The following is a 21854-nucleotide window of genomic DNA, read 5'->3' on the forward strand; positions in this document are numbered from 1 at the left end:
CGGTCCTCCCCTTCTGCACACTATCACTTCTCTAAGTTTTCATGATACTAATGTCTTGGTTCTCCTTCCACCTGTCTGACAGCTTACTATGGCAGTGAGCACTATAATCTAACTGAACTGAGTACAATCACACAATTGCACCTGAAAATCATCTTTAAGAAAATTATTTTGTGCTATCAATTCATCTTGATTCAGTAAACATTTATTGAGCATTTATTACATGTATGTATGTACTCATATGTATATGTATACTATACACACAAACATATATAATCTTATATATTTCTGTTAAATTAAGAGCTGATGTAATAGCAGATAGCTGTTCCCACGCCAGACCGCCAACACTCAGGTGTTCCAAAATAAACAAACATTCTGGCATTTCATAAAGTTGCCTCTGTTTTCAGGGTTTTTTTCTTCCTGGACCTTCTAGAAGGAGATTTATTTGTATTGTTTCTTGCAAAGGAAAGGCTCCAGCTATCCTGATAAACCCTTTTGGCAGTTATACACATCCCACAAATTTTGACCAAGAAAAATTAAGATAAACTGGGTGGAAAACCATTGATGATTCACTTCTTAGATGCTGGAGATGGCTAATGTTAGATTTTTATCCTAAATAAGCAGTTTGCTAGCCTGAGGTATGTCTATAGTAGTCTTTGAGATTACTGTGAATCGCTGTCCTTCTTTGAGAATCTTTCCATTTTTCTTTCCCATAGTCTTTATCTTTGTTCTTTTTAATAAGGCTTTATTTGATGCTGAAGGCATCCAGAAGACTGTTTTCTTGCTTGTGTCTGCAGTGTGCTTAGGCAACGCAACGTGGAAATGGTTAGCTGTGTAGCAGCTGAACACCCTTAGGTTAAAAAAAAGTGATTTAAACAAATGATATGATGAAGAAGTAGCACTATTAGTATAATTTTTAAAAGTCTTTGTGTAGGTAGTGATAAAGGAGAATTTAATAAGACCATGGCTATGTCAACAGTGAAATAAAGAAGCAAGAGTATTGCCCATCTGATTCATGGAAAAGCATCTTTCTGCTGAAGAAAAACAAATGTTGGGTCTTTTCTTCAGACCAACTGTTTGTAATATTCAAACCAACTGGATCATTGATTGCTTGATTTGCCTCTTCATTTTGTATTAGATATGGATCAAAGAAAGAGATTTGGGAACAAACTAAATTATAAACTGATTGAAGACAGGGGCTGTGCCATAATCTCTTATATATAATATTGACTTAGTAAATAGTTGTTGGATTTACTCCAGTAAATCTAGTTTTCTTGTTTTCCTGTGACAAGAAATTAACATGGTCAACACCATTGTCCATGTTCTCTAGGGAATAGTTTTGTTAAGTGAAATACATAAATGATAAAATCCTTCATATCTGGTTAGTAATTTCAGTCACATTTCTTATCAAACCTTTAGAAAAAAATTCACATCTTTTTTCTTCCTCTTCCCACATTCTTTTGGATATATAATGACTAGCAGAAGACCAAAAAGATGACTATAGGAGGAAAAAGGAGTAAACAGCTTAGCTAAAGGGTAATTCCCTAGATAATTTGTTTAATTCTCAGAATGAGTTGTAAAGTTTAACAGTTTTAAGATGTAGTGTATTATTAATAATATTTTCCTCAATTAGTTCATGATTTCCTATGTGTTTATCATAACAAATATAATATTCTCTGTCTTCAAAGATGATTATAATCTTCCTCCTCAAAAATAAAGATGTCAAAGTATGTGAAAGAACAGCTACCGCTATTACTAGGATTCAGTTCCTATTAAATAGAAACAATTGAAGCTGACTGTTGTGAAATTACAATGACCAAACTTGGCCCCATAGAAGAGATATGAAAAAGTACTCTTCCCTTCTTTCTTTGCAGAGGTGGGGAAATATAGAATGCCATGTCAGATTTGTTCCATGTATTGGCTTGTTTTGCTGGATTTCCTTTTCATTCTAAGCTTCAAGTGCTGTCTCTGATACATATTCACTGTGACCATGTCACTTTATCTCTCAGTGCTCTAGGCCACTCTATAAGACTAGAAGCTGCAGAGAAGATGCAGAAGGTGCATGCATTGGTAAAGACAGTTTCTCATCTGGAGATTATCTTTAGCAGTGCAATCACAGGTCCATTCTCTCTTTATCCCTTTATTTTTTGTGATAGGATAAGTCTCTGGGAGGAGGAGAAGGATAGAAAAAAAAATAGGTTGGGAAATGTAATATTTTTAAAAATCAAGAAAACGTTATTTTAAAAATATCATTAAGATTATATTAGAAAAAGAAAAAAGTATGCTATGAAGAACAAGAAGTTCTAGTCCTAAAACTCTGGGTCTTGTACTCAATTCATTACTTTAGGTTATCTGTAACTTCTTTGGTAGGGACACTCCCTCCATTAATGTAAATGGCAACACTTGCCTTAGGTGATAGTCTTTATGAGCTATTATGACTGAAAAAAATTCATCATTCATTAGACCATCTTCTGGTAATGAGCCTCTGAATTTAGGAATTTAGGGAGGCTGGTCCTTATATGACAGTCTATCTCTGAATCTGTGCTTACAGCGATAGAACTTACATTCTATGAGCATCACTTCCTATGGTACATCATCAGAGGAAAACTTTTTGGTATAGGTTAACAATAATATTGATAACTCACATTTATATATTGTTATATATTGTTTTTCATAACACTTGCCTTTGAAAAGGACTTTAGGTGAACCCTGTAATAATGCTTGCTGTCTTAAGAACTACATTGGACCTTCAAACTCAACTGCTAATGAGTTAGTTTAAAGAAATAGTAGTAAGAGAGCAAAGAAACAGAGTAGCTGAAAGGAATATATTTCATTTAAGTCTTTGGCACAGCTGAGGCAGCCTTGTAAATTGAAAAAATAAGTTAACCACGTTGCTGTACTTATACTATGGAGAATTTTTTCCCCAATTTTTAAAATATCTTTATCTGAAGTTTTGAGTTCCAAATTCTGTCCTTCCCTCTCTACCTCCTTTTCCCTCTCCCTGAGATGGTAAGCAATCGTGTGCTTATTATACATGTGTAGTTATATAAAACAATTCCATATTAGTTATTTTATACAGGAAGACTCAAATAAAAAAAGAAAGAAAAAAGTGAAAAATAGCATGCTTCAGTCTGTATTCAATCAATATCAGTTCTTTCTCTGGAGGCAGATAGTATTCATCATTAGTCATCTGGGATTATTTTGGATCACAGTTCTTCATCGTACAATATTGCTTTTCTTTTTTTTTTTTTTGGTTGGGCAATGGGGGTTTAAGTGACTTGCCCAGGGTCACACAGCTAGTAAGTGTTATGTGTCTGAGGCCAGTTTTGAACTCAGGTTCTCCTGAATCCAAAGCCGGTGCTTTATCTACTGCGCCACCTAGCTGCCCCCCATCGTACAATATTGCTGTTACTGTGTACAATATTCGCCTAGTTCTGTTCACTTCGCTATGTTATCAGTTCACACAAGTCTTTTCAGGTTTTTCTGAAATCATCCTGCATGTCATTTCTTATAGCACAATAATATTCCATTACAATCATATACCACAGATTGTTCAGCCATTTCCAATTGATGGGTGTCCCTTTGATTTCCCATTCTTAGCCACCACAAAAAGAGCTGCTGTGAATATTTTTGTACAAGTAGGTTCTTTTTACTTTTTTTTGAATGTCTTTGGGATATAGATCTAGCAGTAGTATTGTTAGATCAAAGGATATGCACAGTTTTATAGCCCTTTGGGCATAGTTCCAAATTGCTCTCTAGAAAGTTTGGATCAATTCACAACTCCACCAACAGTGCATTAGTGTCCCATTTTTCCTACATCCCTTCTAACATTCAACATTTTCCTTTTTTGTCATATTAGCCACTCTGATAGGTGTGAGGTAGTACCTCAGAGTTGTTTTAATTTGCATTTTCTGATCAATAGTGATTTAGAGCATTTTTTCACGTGACTATAGATGGCTTTGATTTCTATATCTGAAAATTGCCTGTTCGAATTCTTTGACCATTTATCAATTGGAGAAAGACTTGTATTTTTTGATTGAGAAATGAGGCCTTTATCAGAAATACTTGTAAATATTTTCCCCCAGTTTTTTGCTTTCCTTATAAATTTGGTTGCATTTGTTTTGTTTGTGCGACAACTTTTTTATTTTATATAATCAAAATTATCTATTTTACATTTTATAATGTTTTCTACATCTTCTTTGGCCCCAAATTTTTCGCTTATCCATAAATCTGACCGATAAAATATTTCATGCTCTACTAATTTGCTTATGATATCACCCTTTATATATAAATCATGTATCCATTTTGACCTTATCTTGGTGTATGGTGTGAGATGTTGGTCTATACCTAGTTTCTGCCATACTGTTTTCCAGTTTACCCAGCAGTTTTTGTCAAATAATGAGTTTTTGTTCCAAAAGCTTGGATCTTTGGGTTTATCATATACTGAATTACAATGGTCATTTCCTACATTGTAATGTGTACTTATTCTATTCCACTGATCCACCACTCTGTTTCTTAGCCAGTACCAAATTATTTTAATAATCACCCCATTATAATACAGTTTGAGATCTGGTATGGCTAGACCACCTGCTTTCACATTTGTTTTCATTTATTCCCTTGATATTCTTGAACTTTTGTTCTTCGAGATGAATTTTGTTATTATTTTTTCTTGCTTTATAAAATAAGGTTTTGGTTGATTTTATTGGTGTGGCACTGATTCCATAGATTAATTTAGGTGGAATTGTCATTTTTATTATATTGGGTTGGCTTACCCATGAACAATTAATATTTTTCTAATTGTTTAGATCTGATTTTATTTGTGTGTAAAGTGTTTTATAGTTATGTTCTGGGTTTGTCTTGGCAGGTAGACTCCCAAGTATTTTATATTGTCTACCGTTATTTTAAATGAAATTTCTCTAACTCTTGCTGCTGGACTTTGTTGGTAATATATAGAAATGCTGATGATTTATGTGGGTTTATTTTGTGTCTTGTAACTTTGCTAAAGTTGTTAATAATTTCAAGTAGTTTTTTAGTTGATTTTCTAAGTATAATATGTCATCTGCAAAAAGTGATCGTTTTGTTTCTCATTGCCTATTCTAATTCCTTTAATTTCTTTTTCTTTTCTTATTGCTATAGCTAACATTTCTAGTACCATATTAAATAATAGAGGTGATAATGGGCATCCTTGCTTCACCTTTGATTGTATTGGCAAAGCTTCTAGCTTATCCCCATTACAGATAATGCTTACTGATGATTTTAGATAAATATCACTTATCATTTTGAGGTAAGCTTCATTTATTCCTATGCTCTCTAGTGTTTTTAATAGCAATGGGTGCTGTATTTTGTCAAAAGCTTTTTCAGCATCTATTGAGATAATCATATGACTTCTGTTGTTTTTGTTATTGATATGGTCAAGTATGCTGATAGTTTTCCTAATAATGAGCCAGCCCTGTATTCCTGGTATGAATCCTACTTGGTCATAGGGTATGATCCTTGTGATATATTGCTGTAATCTTTGTTAATATTTTATTTAAAATTTTTGCATCAATGTTCATATATCATATTCATATATTTTCTTTGTCTGCTTTGGCCCTTTCTGATTTGGATATCAGTATCATATTTATGTCATAAAAGGAATGTGGTAGGACCCCTTCTTCACTTATTTTTCCAAGTAGTTTATATGGTACTGGAATTAATTGTTCTTTAAATGTTTGGTAAAATTTGCTTGTGAATCTATCTGGTTCTGGGGATTTTTCTTAGGAATTTCATTGATGGCTTGTTCAATTTCTTTTTCTAAGATTGGGTTATTTAATTATTTTATTTCTTCTGTTAATCTGGGTAATTTATATTTTTGTAGATATTTGTCCATTTCATTTAGATTATCAAATTTTTTGGCATATAATTGAGTAAAATAGCTCCTAACAATTGTCTCAATTTCCTCTTCATTGGTAGTGAATTCACCCCTTTCATTTTTGATACTAGTAATTTGGTTTTCTTCTTTTCTTTTTTTAAATTAAATTAACCAGTGGTTTATCTATTTTATTGTTGTTGTTGTTGTTTTTTCCCTTAAAACCAGCTTCTAGTTTTATTTATTAGTTCAATAGTTTCTTACTTTTCAATTTCATTAATCTCTCCTTTGGTTTTTGGGATTTCCAATTTGGTGTTTAATTGGGGATTTTTAATTTAACCTTTTTCTAATTTTTTTAGTTGCTTGCTCAATTCACTGATCTGCCTTTTGTCTATTTTATTGATATAAGCAATTAGAGATATAAATTTCCTCCTGCCTTGGCTGTGTCTCATAAATTTTGGTAGGTTGTCTCATTATTGTCATTTTCTTTAATGAAATTATTGATTGTTTCTATGATTTGTTCTTTGACCCACTTGTTTTTTAAGATTAGATTATTTAATTTCCAATTAATTTTTAATATTTCTTTCCATTGTTGAATGTAATTTTTATTGCATTATTATCTGAAAAGGATACGTTTACTATTTCTGCTTTTCTGCATTTAGTTGTGAGGTTTTTATGTCCTAATACGTGGTCAATTTTTTTTGTAGGTACCATATACTGCTGAGAAAAAGGTATATTCTTTTCTATTGCCATTCAATTTTCTCTAGAGATCTATCATATTTAACTTTTCCAGAATTTTATTGACCTCCTTAACTTCTTTCTTGTTTATTCTGTGGATATAACATGATACTATCTTTCATCCTTATGTGCCAGAGAACCTGGAATGTCTCTAGGAGAAAATAATATTGCTGATTTTGAATTCTAAAGATATCTTTTCTTCTTTTAGATGCTATCTAAAGTTTCCTCTGCTGCTTGTACTCAAGAATTATCAATAAAGCAGGAATTTGCTTTTGACAACATAGGCTTTGAAGGCAGCTTGGATAGTTCACCTGCATCATCATCTTTAACAAGCACTAGTATGATCAACATTTTGGGCATGACATGCCAATCATGTGTGAAGTCTATAGAGGGCAAGATTTCTAACTTGAAAGGTATTATGAGCATAAAAGTTTCCCTCGAACGGAGTAATGCCATTGTGAAATACATACCATTGACCATAAACCTACAACAGATTTGCTATGAAATCGGGGATATGGGCTTTGATGTTAACATAGCAGAAGGAAAGGCTGCGCCAGAGCCCACAAAGCCCTCATCTGCTGATGAAGCAGTGACAAAGCTTCGTGTGGAGGGCATGACTTGCCAGTCATGTGTCAGTACTATAGAAGGGAAGGTTGGAAAACTTCAAGGAGTTTTGAAAATCAAAGTTTCCCTTAGCAATCAAGAGGCTGTCATCACTTATCAGCCTTATGTCATTCAACCTGGAGACCTCAGAGACCATATCAATGACATGGGATTTGAAGCCACCATCAAGAGCAAAATGGCACCATTAAGCTTGGGAATGATTGATATTGGACAGTTACAAAGCAACAACCCAAAGAAAATGCCAACTCAACTCTCCTGTAGTAATACTGAAGCACAGGGGGAGCAGCCTGGCCCAGCTGCTACTCTACAGTTAGGAGTGGAAGGAATGCACTGTAAATCCTGTGTCTTGAATATTGAAGGAAATATAGCTGGACTACCAGGTGTGCAAAGCATTAAAGTATCTCTAGAAAACAAAAATGCAGATGTTCAGTTTGATCCAGCCTCTATTACCCCACTATTCTTGAAAGAAGCCATTGAGGCTCTACCACCTGGGAATTTTAAAGTCACTCTCCCTAATGGAGTGGAATATCGTGGGTTGGAGAATTCATTAGACAGTATGTCTTCAAGACTTCCTCTATCTACCCAATCTCACGGAAACCAAGTGCAGGGAGTGTGGAGTACTGCTGTGATTCGCATTGAGGGAATGACCTGTGTTTCCTGTGTGCAGTCCATCGAGAGCCTACTGTCCCAAAGGGAAGGGCTAGGAAAAGTTTCAGTCTCTTTAGCTGAAGGGATTGGAACTATCCACTATAATGCCTCCATAGTAAACCCTGAAGAGCTGAAAGCTGCAATTGAAGACATGGGATTTGAGGCATCCCTCATAACTGGTATGTATTTAATATCTGGTAGTTTCCTTGTCAACTGTCTTCTCTTTTTCTCTCTTTATCTAATAACATAGTATCCAGCTGGTTTGACAGGTGGCTCATCTTCTTATGGAATAACTGTAAAGTAGTCTTTCCCTTTGCCCTGAATGACTGAATGAATTCATGTTATTCCCAATAGCCAGGTAAAATTCTCATGTGGATATTATGGCAGTAGATACCAAAGATGAACACAATAAGGCTCTTTGACAATTTTTTTTTCCCTTAAGGCAGTCATGTCTTGTTTGATTGCTTTGGACTCCAATACACTTCAAACAAACTCTCTTTGCCACAGAGGCTTGTAGAATATTTTTTAAACTGTATCTTTTTTTCAGGTAATATCTCAGAGTAAAGTTTTATTCATGTTTTCAGAGGAAGAAAGTAAAATCAGGATAGAGGAAATGGATTTTCCAACTTTTTAGTTTTTGCCACCATGATAATCATGCTTAGAGGTTGCATGATAGAGTAGAGTGGAAAGGATGCTGAATTTGGAATCAGGGACCTGGGTTCGAATCTCAGGTCAATTATTTACTGTTTTTATAGTCCTGGGCAAACCACTTAACTGCTTTGGGTCTCAGTTCCTCATTTAGAAAATTAGAGAATTGGGCTAGATGACCCCTAAGGGTCCCTTCTAGCCTTGAATCTGTGACACTGTTAATTCCTTAGCTCATGGTCTCATTTTTAGGTCAATCCCCTAGAGATCATTCCATTTCCTTTTTCCATAATGATTGGTAGATGTATCAGTATTTTGATTTCTGCTGACTTCATAGGAAGTTGAATGCCATAGCCAGGGTTTCTAAATCTAAGGAGAAAAGAAGAGCCATGTCCTTTTTTGACCTTTATCAGTCAAGTGGACAACTTAGTCATCCCCTTTTTCTTCTACTGTCTCTTGTAAAAAGGCACTAAGTCTGAACTCCTGTAAAATTGCTCGCTTCAGAGCAGTGATAAAAATAAAGACTGACTTAATTGAATTCACCTTCTGTCCCTTCTACACTTCCAAATTTAATAGTAGTTTACATTTATATAATACTTTATGGTTACAAAGCATACTATGCATATTATCTCGTTTGCTTCTCACAACAAAACCTTAGTTGATAAACAGCGTAGAAACAAATTTTCCACATAAGGAAACTTGAACCTGCTTAAGTTGCTACTTTTGCAAAATCATACAACTCACAGCAGAGCCAGGATTCAAATACACATCTACCTCCCAGAGTTGTTGTAAGGATAAAATGAGCTAATATTTGTAAAGTGCTTAAGCACACCTTATGATGCTGTATGAATGCTAGCTAGCTAGTTAGAGGAGGAGGAGAACTAAGAGGAGTAGAGTAGTAGAAATAGTAATCATGTTCTGCCCTGTATACTCGGTTACCTGCATAGAATGTGTACATCACACGTGTTGTTTTGGTCACATTCTGAACTACACCTAGTTTCAGGAAGGAGATCTTTTTAAAAAGAAGAATCAATAAGGAAAACAAAAGAGAACAGTTAATCCCGTTTTAACAGGCAAGAAATGTAGCATGAAGTCAACACATAACTGTTTATATGGGATTTTAAATCCTTCATCAATCACACTTGGGTAGTTAGCTATTATTTGGAAGCTGATACAATGATGGCTGGGATAGCCAGTGGCTTGGATGGCAGATTTTGAATCCAAAGAGGTCTTGACAGGCTAGAACAGTGGGCTGAATGAAAAAAAGATAAAAATTTAATTGTGATAAATACAAAATCTTATACTTGGGTTAAAAGAGAAGTTCCTAGATTCAGGATGGGATAGTTGTGGCTAGATTATAGTTCGTCTGAAAAATATCTGGCTATATTTTAGTGCCTTGAAAGCTCAAAAAGTATGATGGGCCTGGACACTAAACCTGTGATTTAATTGGTATAGGGAACTTCCAAATAAGGAGACTCCTACCAGTGTAGGTCAACAGATTTTAAAGTATAGCCTCATTGCAGGAAGAGGCCAAGTCATTAGCCGGTGGGATTGATGGTGAGATAAGAGAAGAAAATGTTGCAAATTGGTTTGTAGAGAATGAAACAAGGTAGTTGAGATGGGTAGAATAGGAAGGTTCCCCATCAAGGCCCTGTACCATGAATCCACCATGAACTTTGCTGACTTTTCTCTATCAGTGCTAAATAACAGGCAGGAGCTAGCAAATGTTAGAGGGGAGGATTTAAAAAACAGTGCTCCTGATTCCAAGTCTGACCCCCATCTGCTCCCCCTGTACTGCCCATCCTAGAGGACTGTGTCAAGCAGCTGACCTGAAAGAAAGAGACTGAGCAATGCTGTATAGCAGAGTTAAAAGAGTCTCTTCTTTGTCCTTGCTGTGACTGACCACTGCCATTAGCATTAAGCAAATATTTAAAGACAAGGTTTTAAGGACATAGGTGGCTCTTTGAATCTGATAAGTGGCATTCTTTATGAAGGAAGGAACTGGGCAATACAGAATGGGGCCTTCCTTTCTGTGTTGGGGGACTTAGGGTCTAGTAGTCATCTGATTGCTGCTGTCAAAGTGATGGATTGTGGAAGAGGTGGAATTCAGAACAGTTCTGATAGCCAGAGTCATTGAAGTCAAGGTGAGGGTTATTGGAGTTGAGGGGATGAAGCAACTGAGATCAGAGTTTTCTATCAATTCCAGTGTGAAAAGGAAGCCTAAAAGACCTGACATTTGTTTTGTTTCATTATACTACTTTTAGGGAAAAGAGTAGGGATCATAGATTTAAAACTAGAAGGGACCTCTCTAAAGTTAGAAAGGATTTCTCTAAAGAGCCTTCTCATTTAGGCCAATCCTCTCTTTTTGCAGTTGAGGAAACTAATAGCTAGAGACTTGTCTGAGGTCACATATAACATTAGAGGTGAGATTTGAACCCCTGTCCTTTTCCCCAGAACCCTTTCCACGATGCCACACTGCTTTCCAATGACAGAAAACATTATTATTAGGGATTGACTAAAAAGAAACCACTAGTTTATGGCTGGGATCAGTACAGTTTCAGCCCATTTGCCTCACAGGTGGAGTGGAGATTCTCTTTTGGGGGTGGGGGGAGGTGAGATTGGGCAGATCTCTTCCAACCCTGAATTTCTGTGATTCTATAATTCTTGTATCTTTTATATCTGTAGTTTATGTAGGTGATATTCATCACCTACAGGATTGTTAATGTTCAGATTAGAGGCTCTTAAAGTATATGTGTCCTTATTTATGAAAGAAAGATTAAATTATATTCATGGTACTATATTTAAGAAAGATAAGTCGACATTTTTTAGAATGTGGAGATTGAAACAAAATGGTTTGTTGATCAAGCCTTTGCTAACCAGCACTGGCCGTCCCTTTGCCTGGAATTCTCTACCTCCTGACCTCCCCGGCTTCCTTCAGGTCTCAGCTAAAATCCCACCCTTCTGCCAAGAAACCTTTCCCAGGCTTCATTAATCTTAATGCCTTCCCTTTAAGCTTATCTCCAATTTGTATGTATCTTGTTTATTCATAATTGATGGCATGTTGTCTCTCCTCCTAGACTATGAACTTCTCAAGAGCAAGGAACGTTTTTGGCCTTTACTTACATTCTTCAGTGCTTAGCGTAGTGGCTGGCACATAGTAGGCACTCAGATACTTGTTTACTGACTAACCAAAGCATTCTATTAACCATTTTAGTGGTCTGAGGTTTTTCTGTATGTGTTGGGAGAAGAGGGTGGAGAAACCCAGTATGTTCTCTCAGGCTTAGATTATGATGCTTTCAGATTTTTGTTTTAATTTTTGTGGAAGAAATAATTTGATTCTCTAATTTGAACTATGTCTTTCTCCTTTTTTAAAAAAAATATAGAAACCAGTTCCAGAAAGCATGTTGGAAACTGTTGTGCTGTGGATTCTAATGACCAAATAGAGCTTAAGGACTCAGTTTCTCTTCAGGAGGATGAAGTTGATGCTAAGGGCTATCACAAAACAAACATCTTGGGCCACTCTCCAAAGCCATTTCCCTCAGGATACCCACTTCACCCCAAGGCGGTGACCTCGGAGAAATGTTTTTTACGCATAACAGGCATGACCTGTGCATCCTGTGTCTCCAACATAGAAAGAAATCTACTGAAGGAAGATGGTAAGAGACATAAACCCTAAATTATCTCCAGTACAGAATCCATGAAATTTATCATATGTTCTATATTGGAATAGCTTAAGAAATCATTGAAATACGGTAACCATTGTCTCCTTTTAGTGCCATCATTTGCTCCTTGTCTGTTATCTAATAACTTGGTAGGAGATTTTTCTCTGATTAGTATAAAAGTTTGTCTAGTCTTCTTGGACAATTGGTTCCTTCCATATTTTCTGATCTTTGATATTTCATTTGTTTGGGATATAAAAGATAGCTTTGTATAAATTAGGCATGGAAAAATGGTATTCCCCCAACACAGAGCTTTTCCTCTTCCTTGGTATCTTTTTTTTCATGTTCAGTCCTTCTGGTATTAGCATTGTAGCTTTTTCCCTTTCGGGCCTTATTTATTGTATGGCATCATACAACTTCATCTTCTCTCAGGTCCCTTTCTTCTTGTGGGTTCCCATTTCTTAAGACAGAAGAACTTCTTCCCAGTCCTCTGTTCACCATAATCTCTATTTTCCTGGTATCCTAGAACAATGGTCCTTAAAAATGTAGTCTGAAAAGGGCCTCTTTGTATATTGTCCACAGGCTAAATTAATTTATCTTTTGTGTGCTCTGTGGATCCTTTCTTGATATTCTTCTCTGGCATTTCATTAAAAGACATGTTATCCTTTCTCCTAATTTGGACAGGGTGTTTTGTGGTGGCAAGTGGAAGCAGGTGGGGTGGATGATCCACAGTCTTGTTAATCTCACTGAAGCAGGCTATGGATTGAGAATATTTGAGGTTATTGCTTTGGAGGGGAATTCTTTTTTTTTTTTTTTTTGCAAGCATCTAAGAAAGAAGTTCTATCTCTTTTGTAAAATGGTGGCTGATAGATGGAATTTCCTGTTTGGAGGTATATGGTGTATATGGCCATATCCCACTGGTATGATATCCCATGGCCTCAAGGAGACTTTTTTCACTTTTCAATGTACTCTACATGCTGTTCCACGGGACCTTGCTTAGTACAAGCCACAAAATGTTCTTCTTATGGTTTCAGGTATACTTTTGGTTCTGGTAGCTCTGATGGCTGGAAAAGCAGAGGTCAAGTATAATCCACAAACCATCCAGCCCCTTGAAATAGCCCAGCTTGTCGACAACTTGGGCTTTAAAGCTACAGTAATGGAAGATTACACTGCGTCAGATGGCAGTATCGAGCTAATTGTGAGTATTGGGGTGGAAAACTAAAACAGAAGGAGAAGAGTGTAAGAGGAGGCAACTGGATTCTAGATTGGACTCTACCCCTAATTGGCAGGATGACCATAGTCATCACTTTCCCTCTCTTATCTCAGTTTCCTGAGAATGAGACAATTAGACCTAGATATGGAAGGGACCTAAAATATTCTGTTTGTCCCCTACTTATTGGAGGGTTCCATTCTTTGGGCTGTTGACCAAAGTATTTCTGGTTCAGGAGACCCAGCTTAAATTTTTTTTCTAAGTTACTAGTGATGACTTGTTCACTCTGTGTTGTAATGAATGAACAGTCATGACTTGTCACTCCCAGGAGTAGGTACTTTGGCATTAAATCAGTGCATTGGAAGGAGGATTTGGGGAGTAAAAGGACATTTTTAGGGAGGAGAAAAATTCAAGAATCCTGGGGAGGTACAGGCTTAGGGAGCTGTTGATATGCTGAGGTGAACTAGTGTTAGAAAGGGTGCTCAGAAAACTGAAGCATTTGAGAGGCAGAATAACTCCACGCCATTATTGGACACAAAGAGGGTTGAGGAGGCTCAGAAGGTTGTTCTGAGTGTCTGAGATGCTGTGAAGTCCACTGGCCAGGAGAGGAGTCAGGGCATGTAAACTTTACTCTCTGTGTCCTTGTCTGGATGGAAGGGACAAGGGTCAAACATAACACACTGAAGATAAGCAGTCACTGTAACGGCTGCTCAGAGAAACATGAGGAGCTGTGCTGTGGGACTGGGTAGAGTGAGAGGTGCCCACTTATTCACTGTAACCAGTCATCTCTGTCTATGAGGGACCCTGAAACATTAATACAGGGTGTCCCAGAAGTCTTGGTGCCGTTTTAAGCTATTGAAGCTTACTCACTTACTGCTCTTCTGGGAATTCCTGTATGGCATTTTAAATGGGCAAAATAGTTTTCTTAATGGCAACCCTGTGAGTAGGAAGTACAAGTATTATTTACAGAGGTTGCCCAGTGGTTAGGGTGTTAGACTTGGAGTCAAGAAGACCTGAGTTCAAATCCAGCCTTAGATACTAACTGTGAGATTCTGGGCAAGTCACTTAACCTCTGCCCACCTCAGTTTCATCTGTAAAATGGAGATTATAACAGCACCTACCTCCCAGAGTTGTTGTGAGGATCGAATGAGATAACATTTATGAAGCTCTTTTCAAACCTTAAAGCGATATATAAATACTAGCTATTATTACTATACTCTTTTGACATGCGAAAAACAGAATCTGAGTGGTTGCAGTATATACGCATGTTTACCTAGCTAGCAAATATTAGACAGGAGGATCAAAAACCAGGGCTCCTGACTCCAAGTCCAGTCCTGGATCTACTCCCTGTGCTGCCCATCGGTAAGAGGACTATTGTGTCAAGCAGCTGACCTGAAAGAAAGAGATTGAGCAATGCTGTGTGGCAGAGTGAAAGAGTCTTTCATTGGCTTGCTGTATCTGAGCGCAGCCATTAGCAGTAAGCAAATATTTAAAGACAAGGTTTTAAGGACATAGGTGGCTCTTTGAATTTCTGATAAGTGGCATTCTTTATGAAAGAAGGAACTGGGTGTTACAGAGTGGGGCCTTCCTTTCTGTGTTGGGGGACGTAGGGCGTAGCAGTCACCTGATTGCTGCTGTCAACCTAGTGATGGATCCTGGAAGAATTTTCCCTTTCCCATACTACCACATTCTGCAAAGGAGGCAAATACTAAACCAACCAATTTGCTACGCCTCAAAATCTAAAAATAAATGAATAATTTTATTTGAGAACTTTTTTTAACATTGTAAGAATTATAGTGCCATAATATAGTATTTTTAAGCTAATTTGCCTTTATGATCATTGCTGTGTATTATTTTTACTACTGGTCACTATAACATGTACACAGGATTTTCTTGTGGGTCTCAGCATTGAGAGAGTCAATGTGGACTTAGAAGGCTTGAGTTTGAATCCCTTCTCCTTCAATGTGACCTTGAACAGATCATTAACATCTGTGGCACTCAGGTTGCTTATCTGTAAATGGGGATACTGCACTGATATAGGCCCCATTTCCCTCCCAAATCTGGCTTATATTAACCTGGAACTTGACTATACTTGGCATTCTTTTTAAATGTTTAGCTACATACATACACACACACATTTTCCTTTCAAATGGATCTCATTTTAGTTGCATAAGTGATATTTTTGGTTCAAACTTTATCGTGTGTGTGTGTGTGTGTGTGTGTGTGTGTGTGTGAGAGAGACAGTCATGACTTGGCACTCCCCAGAGTAGGTACTTTTGGATTAAATCAGTGCATAGGAAGTACGTATGTGTGTTTGTATACGTCTGCATATTTAGATATATGTATATATGTGTATCTATACATGTACGCATATATACATAGTTATATAATATCACTTTTTTGGTGTGTTTAGTCATTTTCAGTTATGTTTGACTTTGTGTCCCCATTTGAGTTTTCTTGACAGAGATACTAGAGTGGTTTGTAATTTCCTTCTCTAACTCATTTAACAGATGAGGAAACTGAGGCAAACCAGATTGAGTGACTTACTCAGGGTCACACAGCTAGTAACTGTCTGAGGTCAGTTTTGAACTTGGGTCCTTCTGACTCCAGGCCCGGCGCTTTCTCCACTGTACCAAATAGCTGTCTCATTATATTATATCATGTTGTATTATCTCAAATTATATTGATAATTTCAGTCTATTAGACCAGATGGCTACTGAGGTCCGTTCCAACTCTCAAATTCCGTGATTCTATATTGTCCAGTGTATGTCTCCTTTGCCCAATCTGGTCTTTTTAAATAAGACTCATGGGGTTTTTATGCAGGTGTGGTCTTATGGAAGATGTTTGGGATGGCTCTTTGTAGCTATCAAGCCCCGTATAAATGTGAGCTATTATACATAATAAGTAAGCTCTTCATGAAGGAGAATGCTGACTATTAGTGCTAGATGTCTGATTCATTGTATGCATCTCACAGCAATGATTTTCTCCCTTCCTGCAGTGACGGAACTGAAGAAACCTTAAAAGATGCCCTAATCTCTTCCTTAGCAGGGACAGAGCCTAAGTTTTAAGGAGCTCACATTGTTTTGCAAAGAGTGTATCTCCTCTCAAAATCTCATTGAGGTAGATAAAGAGCAGACGTTGTTATACCCGTGGAGCCAGTGAGAAAACAGAAGTATAGAGAAGAGATGCCTCCTACAAACCATGCAGCAAGTAACTCCCAGAGCCGGAAGTTTGAGCTCAAGTGTCCTGCCTCCGCATTCATTGGTCGATTATGTTGCCTCGACAAGGGATTCACAGCCTTTTGGGGGGAGAAGAGCTACTTTTTATTTATGCACTTGAAGATGCTTGGGAGGGTGGTGGATGGTGCTGGTATGGAGCGTTAACTCCCCAAATGAGTAGGGGTATTATGAGGAAAGATCAGTGACTCCATAGTCAGAGGGCGTGAATTCAAATCTTGTCTCTGATGCTTACTACCAGTGTGACCTTGAAAGAGTAACTTACCAGCCCTGACCGGTTTCCTCATCTGCAAAATGAAGGGATTGGGGGCAGCTGGGTGGCACAGTGGATAGAGCAATGGCCCTGGATTCAGGAGGACCCGACTTCAAATCCAGCCTCAGACACATAACACTTACTAGCTGTGTGACCCTGGGCAAGCCACTTAACCCCATTGCCTAGCCAAAAAAAAAAAAAAAATGAATGGATTGGACTAGATAACCTCCATATGTCTTCTGCCTCGAGATCTGTGGCCTAGTGATCCTAGGATAAATTACTGGCCACATAGGAGTTGATAGGAGGGAATGTGGTAGCAGATAACCTATGATAGATGAGTGGCTGATAATGTACAGGTTGGGTAGCCCTAGCCTAGAGCCTGCAAGTTCTCTGATAAATATCCATTTTATCCTTCTGCTTTACAGGTCACAGGAATGACCTGTGCTTCATGTGTTCACAACATTGAATCCAGATTGAACAGAACCAAGGGCATTCTCTATGCCTCTGTGGCCCTTGCTACTAGCAAGGCACACATCAAGTTTGATCCTGAAATTGTGGGTCCTCGGGATATTATAAAAATTATTGAGGTAAGTTATTTTAAAGCAAACTCAAAGAGATAAATCTTAGGTAATCTGAAATAGTAAGGCGGTAGATTGGAATAAAACGCAATTACATCTTTGTGTTCATTTTGGAAGAATGCTTGAAACATCTGTGGAGCTGAGGTGCCTGGCCCATGAGCTGTGATGATTCCTGCTGTCTTAGTGTTTTTACTCTTTCCCTTATTCATCACATGTCTATTTTGGTGTTTGCTCTGTGCATTGAACTGTATTAGAGAAGTTGCCGAGGGGCAGCTAGGTGGCACAGTGAATAGAGAATTGGCCCTGGAGGCAGGAGGATCTGAGTTCAAATCTGGCCTCAGACACTTGACATTTACTAGCTGTGTGAACTTGGGCAAGTCGCTTAACCCCATTGCCCAGCCAAAAAAAAATACCTAGAGAGGATGCCAAGATGGAAAAGATGTAGTCAGCTCTCAAGGAGCTGCAATCAGTGTTTATCCCCTTTGACCAAGATTCTCCCATGATCTGTTTTAGAGACCATTAGTGATGACTGGCATGGTTTTTTAAAAAAAAAAATCAATGAGAAAACCAAACAGGATTCACTTGCAATGCAACCTTTAGAGAATGGGACAAAGTTGCAGCTTAGTGGCAACTATGACCTTCTTAAAATCTCTTATGAAATGCAGCATCTTCATGCAAGATTAGCAATGTTTGTTCTTAACTTCCTTTAATAAGAGTGACTTTTTCAGTGTTTAAAAACCAAACACCCCAAGCTGAATGGCCCTGAGATACTGTTAGTATTCAATAAATCTTGAAGGATACCAACGATTTGGAATAGAAGAGTGATGTAAAGGATCAAAGTCAAATTTGCAAGGGTAGGAAGAATCTCGAAAAGGCAGTGATGGAGCACAGCTTTTTAAGGCCCCTCAGGGTATTTTATATCCTCTGTTACTTACCTCCTTCATTTGGCCTCACCCCCATCAGAGGCTGTGGCTGCATCCTCCTTCTTGTTCTGAGAAGTTTCACCCGCTTCCTGCCCTGGATCTTCTTTGTTGCACCTTATGTGTTTTTTCTTAGTACCACAGTGCTATAATTTGTCATACATGGCCCTGTTAACCAAGATTCTCAGATGGCCTCTTCTCTCTCATACCACCTTCTCCAACTATATTTGATTTTTATTGTTCAAGACTTGTGATGAAAGTTCCAGGGTCTCTCTCCTCATGGGGTCAGCTGTGTATATGTGGAAGGTTGAGAGGTGGTTATCGATGAGCCACAGATGAAATCCTAACTGTTGAGCAACCTTGTAAATCATCATGTGATTTAGTGGAAAGATCTCTGTACTTAACATCAGGAGATCCGAGTTCTGACCTTCTAAACAGCATTTCTCAAACTTTTTGATCTCAGGACCCCTTTACACTCTTAAAAATTATTGAAGTCCCTCCCAAAGAGCTTCTTTAAATGTAAATTGTCTATCTATAATTACTATATTATAAATTAAAATGTTTTATTATAAAAAAGTTTTGACCTTGAGGACCTCATGGAAGGATCTCAGGGACCCACGGGGGTCCCTGGACAACACTTTGAGAACTTCTGTGACTTTGAGCAAGTTTTAAACCCTTCTGACCCTCAGTTTTATAATCTGAAAAAGAGGGATTGTGATATTTTCACCATCTCACAGTGTTGTGAGGAAAGCACATTGTGAACCTACATGATTATGTTATTTATTATCAGGAGGAGGAGAAGTAAGTTATCTGTGTGACTGTGGACAAGTCCAAAGTCCCTTTAGATCTCAGTTCTGCTAAGTGCAGGAGCTGCACTCTGTCTCAAGGGGCCTTCCAGCTCTGAAGCCCTCTGAATGTTGGAGCCCTAAGAAGAAAGCTTTTTTATATATACTCTTTTTGTATTTATAAAAGGGAAGCATCACTGTCCTTATGGATGGGACACATTCTACAAAGCATCACACAGGCTTGACCCAAGATGGATTCTTTTGCTTGTGTATGTGTGTGCCTGCGCATGTGTGTGTATGTGTGTGTGTCCGTGTGTAGGAGACAGGTGGAATTTGTACATTTTTACGTGTGAGGAGAAATGAGAGCTTATGAGCCACCGATAATGGAGCAAAAAACTGAGAGTGTCTCATAAACTCATCTCATTGTTTATGAATACTTCTTCCAGTGCGTTCATTCATTTACCAAGTATTCTCCACTTTTTTTCTTTTTCTTTTTTGAAAAACAAGGGAATCGGCTTTCATGCTTCCTTGGCTCAGAAAAACCCCAATGCTCACCATTTGGATCACAAGATGGAAATCAAACAGTAGGTAGAACAGTTTAAAAACAACCCAAAGCTCTTGGATAAGTGCCTTGCTCTCCTTAACCAGATTCTTTGGCTTATCCTGGTATGTGCTTGCCTATGTAACCATTGCTGCTGGTATCCAGTGTTTCACATGGTCTTGGATTAATATGGCTTCATGTCTCTTAGTTGTAAGACCCCTGACCTTAATTTGGGAGAGGTCTTAGACATAGAACACTTTGCAAATTAAGAATTGGTGCTTTATTGAAATGAGAGTTAATACTAAGGCCTAAGGAGAGGCTTCATGGTATAGTAGAAAGAATACAGCCTTCATAGACAAGAGACCTGGGTTCTAATCCCTCCTCTACCACTTACTTTGTAAGCAAACACTTTGCCTTTCTGGACCTCAATTACCTTATCTATAAAATGGGCACAATGACACCTTACCTGCCTTTAGACAGGACACTGGATCCAATGGTCCTTGAAGGCCCTTCTAACTCTTCAACTTAAACTTAAAATGCTAAATATAGCCTCAATGGGCTGATGTCTGGGAGGGAGAGCCATTGCCTTTTCCCTTCTGGCCAAAGCCCCTGACACAGGCAATACAGATGTGTCTCAAACCCTATCAGCAGGAGAACGGGGCACTAATGCAAATGGGAATGTGTCTGACGTGACGCGATTGCTGCCGCTTTCCTTTCTAGATGGAAGAAGTCTTTCCTGTGCAGTCTGGTGTTTGGCATCCCTGTCATGTGCTTGATGATTTACATGTTAATACCTAACAGCCAGCCTCATGAGTCCATGGTGTTGGAGTACAACCTCATCCCTGGATTATCCATCTTAAATCTCATCTTCTTTATCCTGTGCACTTTTGTCCAGGTGTGTATATGAAGGAAAAGCAAAGCCTGTCTTGCTCCGCTGCTGCTTGGGGGTGGGGGTGGTTTGTGTGCTCTGGACCCAGGCCGAATGGGGTCCCGTGTATGGCATCACATGGGGGCACCGTATTGCTTCCTCCATGGCCCCACAGTGTACAAGCTGAGTTGATGGACGCTATCTGTAGTGTCACTGACCAGTGTGGGCCCCGCTCACTGATGTGGGGCTGCCCTGTTAGGTCACTTAGTAGCCAGTGTTCTCTCCTGGGACCAGCAGGAGTTCCTTCCATGACCATGTGGCCTGGAGGTGATGTGTTCTGTGCTTTGGCAGGAGCATCTCACTTGCTATGTGGCTTCAATCATCATTGTTATGATCATCATCTGAACGTGTACAAGACTTTCCTCTTTATCCTGGAGAGGAAATAGGGCTGAACCTGGAGCTGGGAGATATTTGCTTGAATCACAGCTCTGACACTTACTAGCACTGGACAAAATTGCTTAATCTCTCTGGGTCTCAGGTTTCTCAAATGTAAAATAAAGGGGGTGGATTAGAATAGTAGCCACTTAGTGAGAGCTAGGCAACTTAGAGTTATTTAGCGAAAGGAACGCTGTAGAATTTCAAAGCTAAAAAGGACCTTGGGGTCCTTTAATCCAATGACCAGATTTTACATATGAGAAACCCATGACTTGGAAAGAATATATGCACAAGGTTACACAATGAGGCAGGGGCAATCTCCTAACACATTCTTTAAGGAATTTAAAATGTTATGTATTTGGCTTTATGTTAGAAAACTAAGAATATCTTCTTGGGGTGGGAAATGGACACTTGATGCCCACATTATTTTTAAGAGCTTTAAAACCTCTTGGCTTAGTCCTGGAGTCTTAGAGATAAACACAACCTTTGAATAATCCTGAGGTCTAGTCCTCTCCCTTGCTGTCCCAGTCTTTAATCAGGGAACTCCTTTCAGTCAGATGTCATTAATCACATATGTGTCTTTTTCTCAACTACATTGTAAGTCCTGTAAGGGCAAGGTCCACATTTAAATTGTTTACCTTCTGTAATGCATTATAAGTAAATGATTGAATTTTAATCTGATTCTGAATCCAACCATCCCAGTTGAGACTCCCTGAATTTTAAAGGCCATTCTTTATAGCCCCTCGACGCACAGGTCAGCCTTCAGTTTTAGAATTCACTTTTTTAAAAAATCCTTTGTTAAAATGAAAACAAGCAATTGTGTGAAAGCCAAGGACTTGTGTCTTCAGGGAGGGGGTTGGGGGGCAGGT

At 38.2% G+C, this 21854-nt stretch overlaps 1 protein-coding gene across 1 annotated transcript in view; it reads left to right on the forward strand.

Moving 5' to 3' along the window:
• Positions 1–21854, forward strand: part of ATP7B (ATPase copper transporting beta) — a 107007-nt gene that overhangs the window by 49827 nt on the left and 35326 nt on the right. The window contains exons 3-9 of the mRNA XM_027856914.1: positions 6553–6576; positions 6792–8034; positions 11884–12156; positions 13194–13357; positions 17284–17445; positions 19649–19725; positions 20403–20577. Of these exons, the coding sequence (XP_027712715.1) occupies positions 6792–8034; positions 11884–12156; positions 13194–13357; positions 17284–17445; positions 19649–19725; positions 20403–20577 (2094 nt within the window). The 5' untranslated portion in view covers positions 6553–6576. The remainder of the gene's footprint in view (positions 1–6552; positions 6577–6791; positions 8035–11883; positions 12157–13193; positions 13358–17283; positions 17446–19648; positions 19726–20402; positions 20578–21854) is intronic.

Source organism: Vombatus ursinus, unplaced genomic scaffold (assembly GCF_900497805.2).
Source record: "Vombatus ursinus unplaced genomic scaffold, bare-nosed wombat genome assembly UNPS02011700.1, whole genome shotgun sequence".
Taxonomy (NCBI): domain Eukaryota; kingdom Metazoa; phylum Chordata; class Mammalia; order Diprotodontia; family Vombatidae; genus Vombatus; species Vombatus ursinus.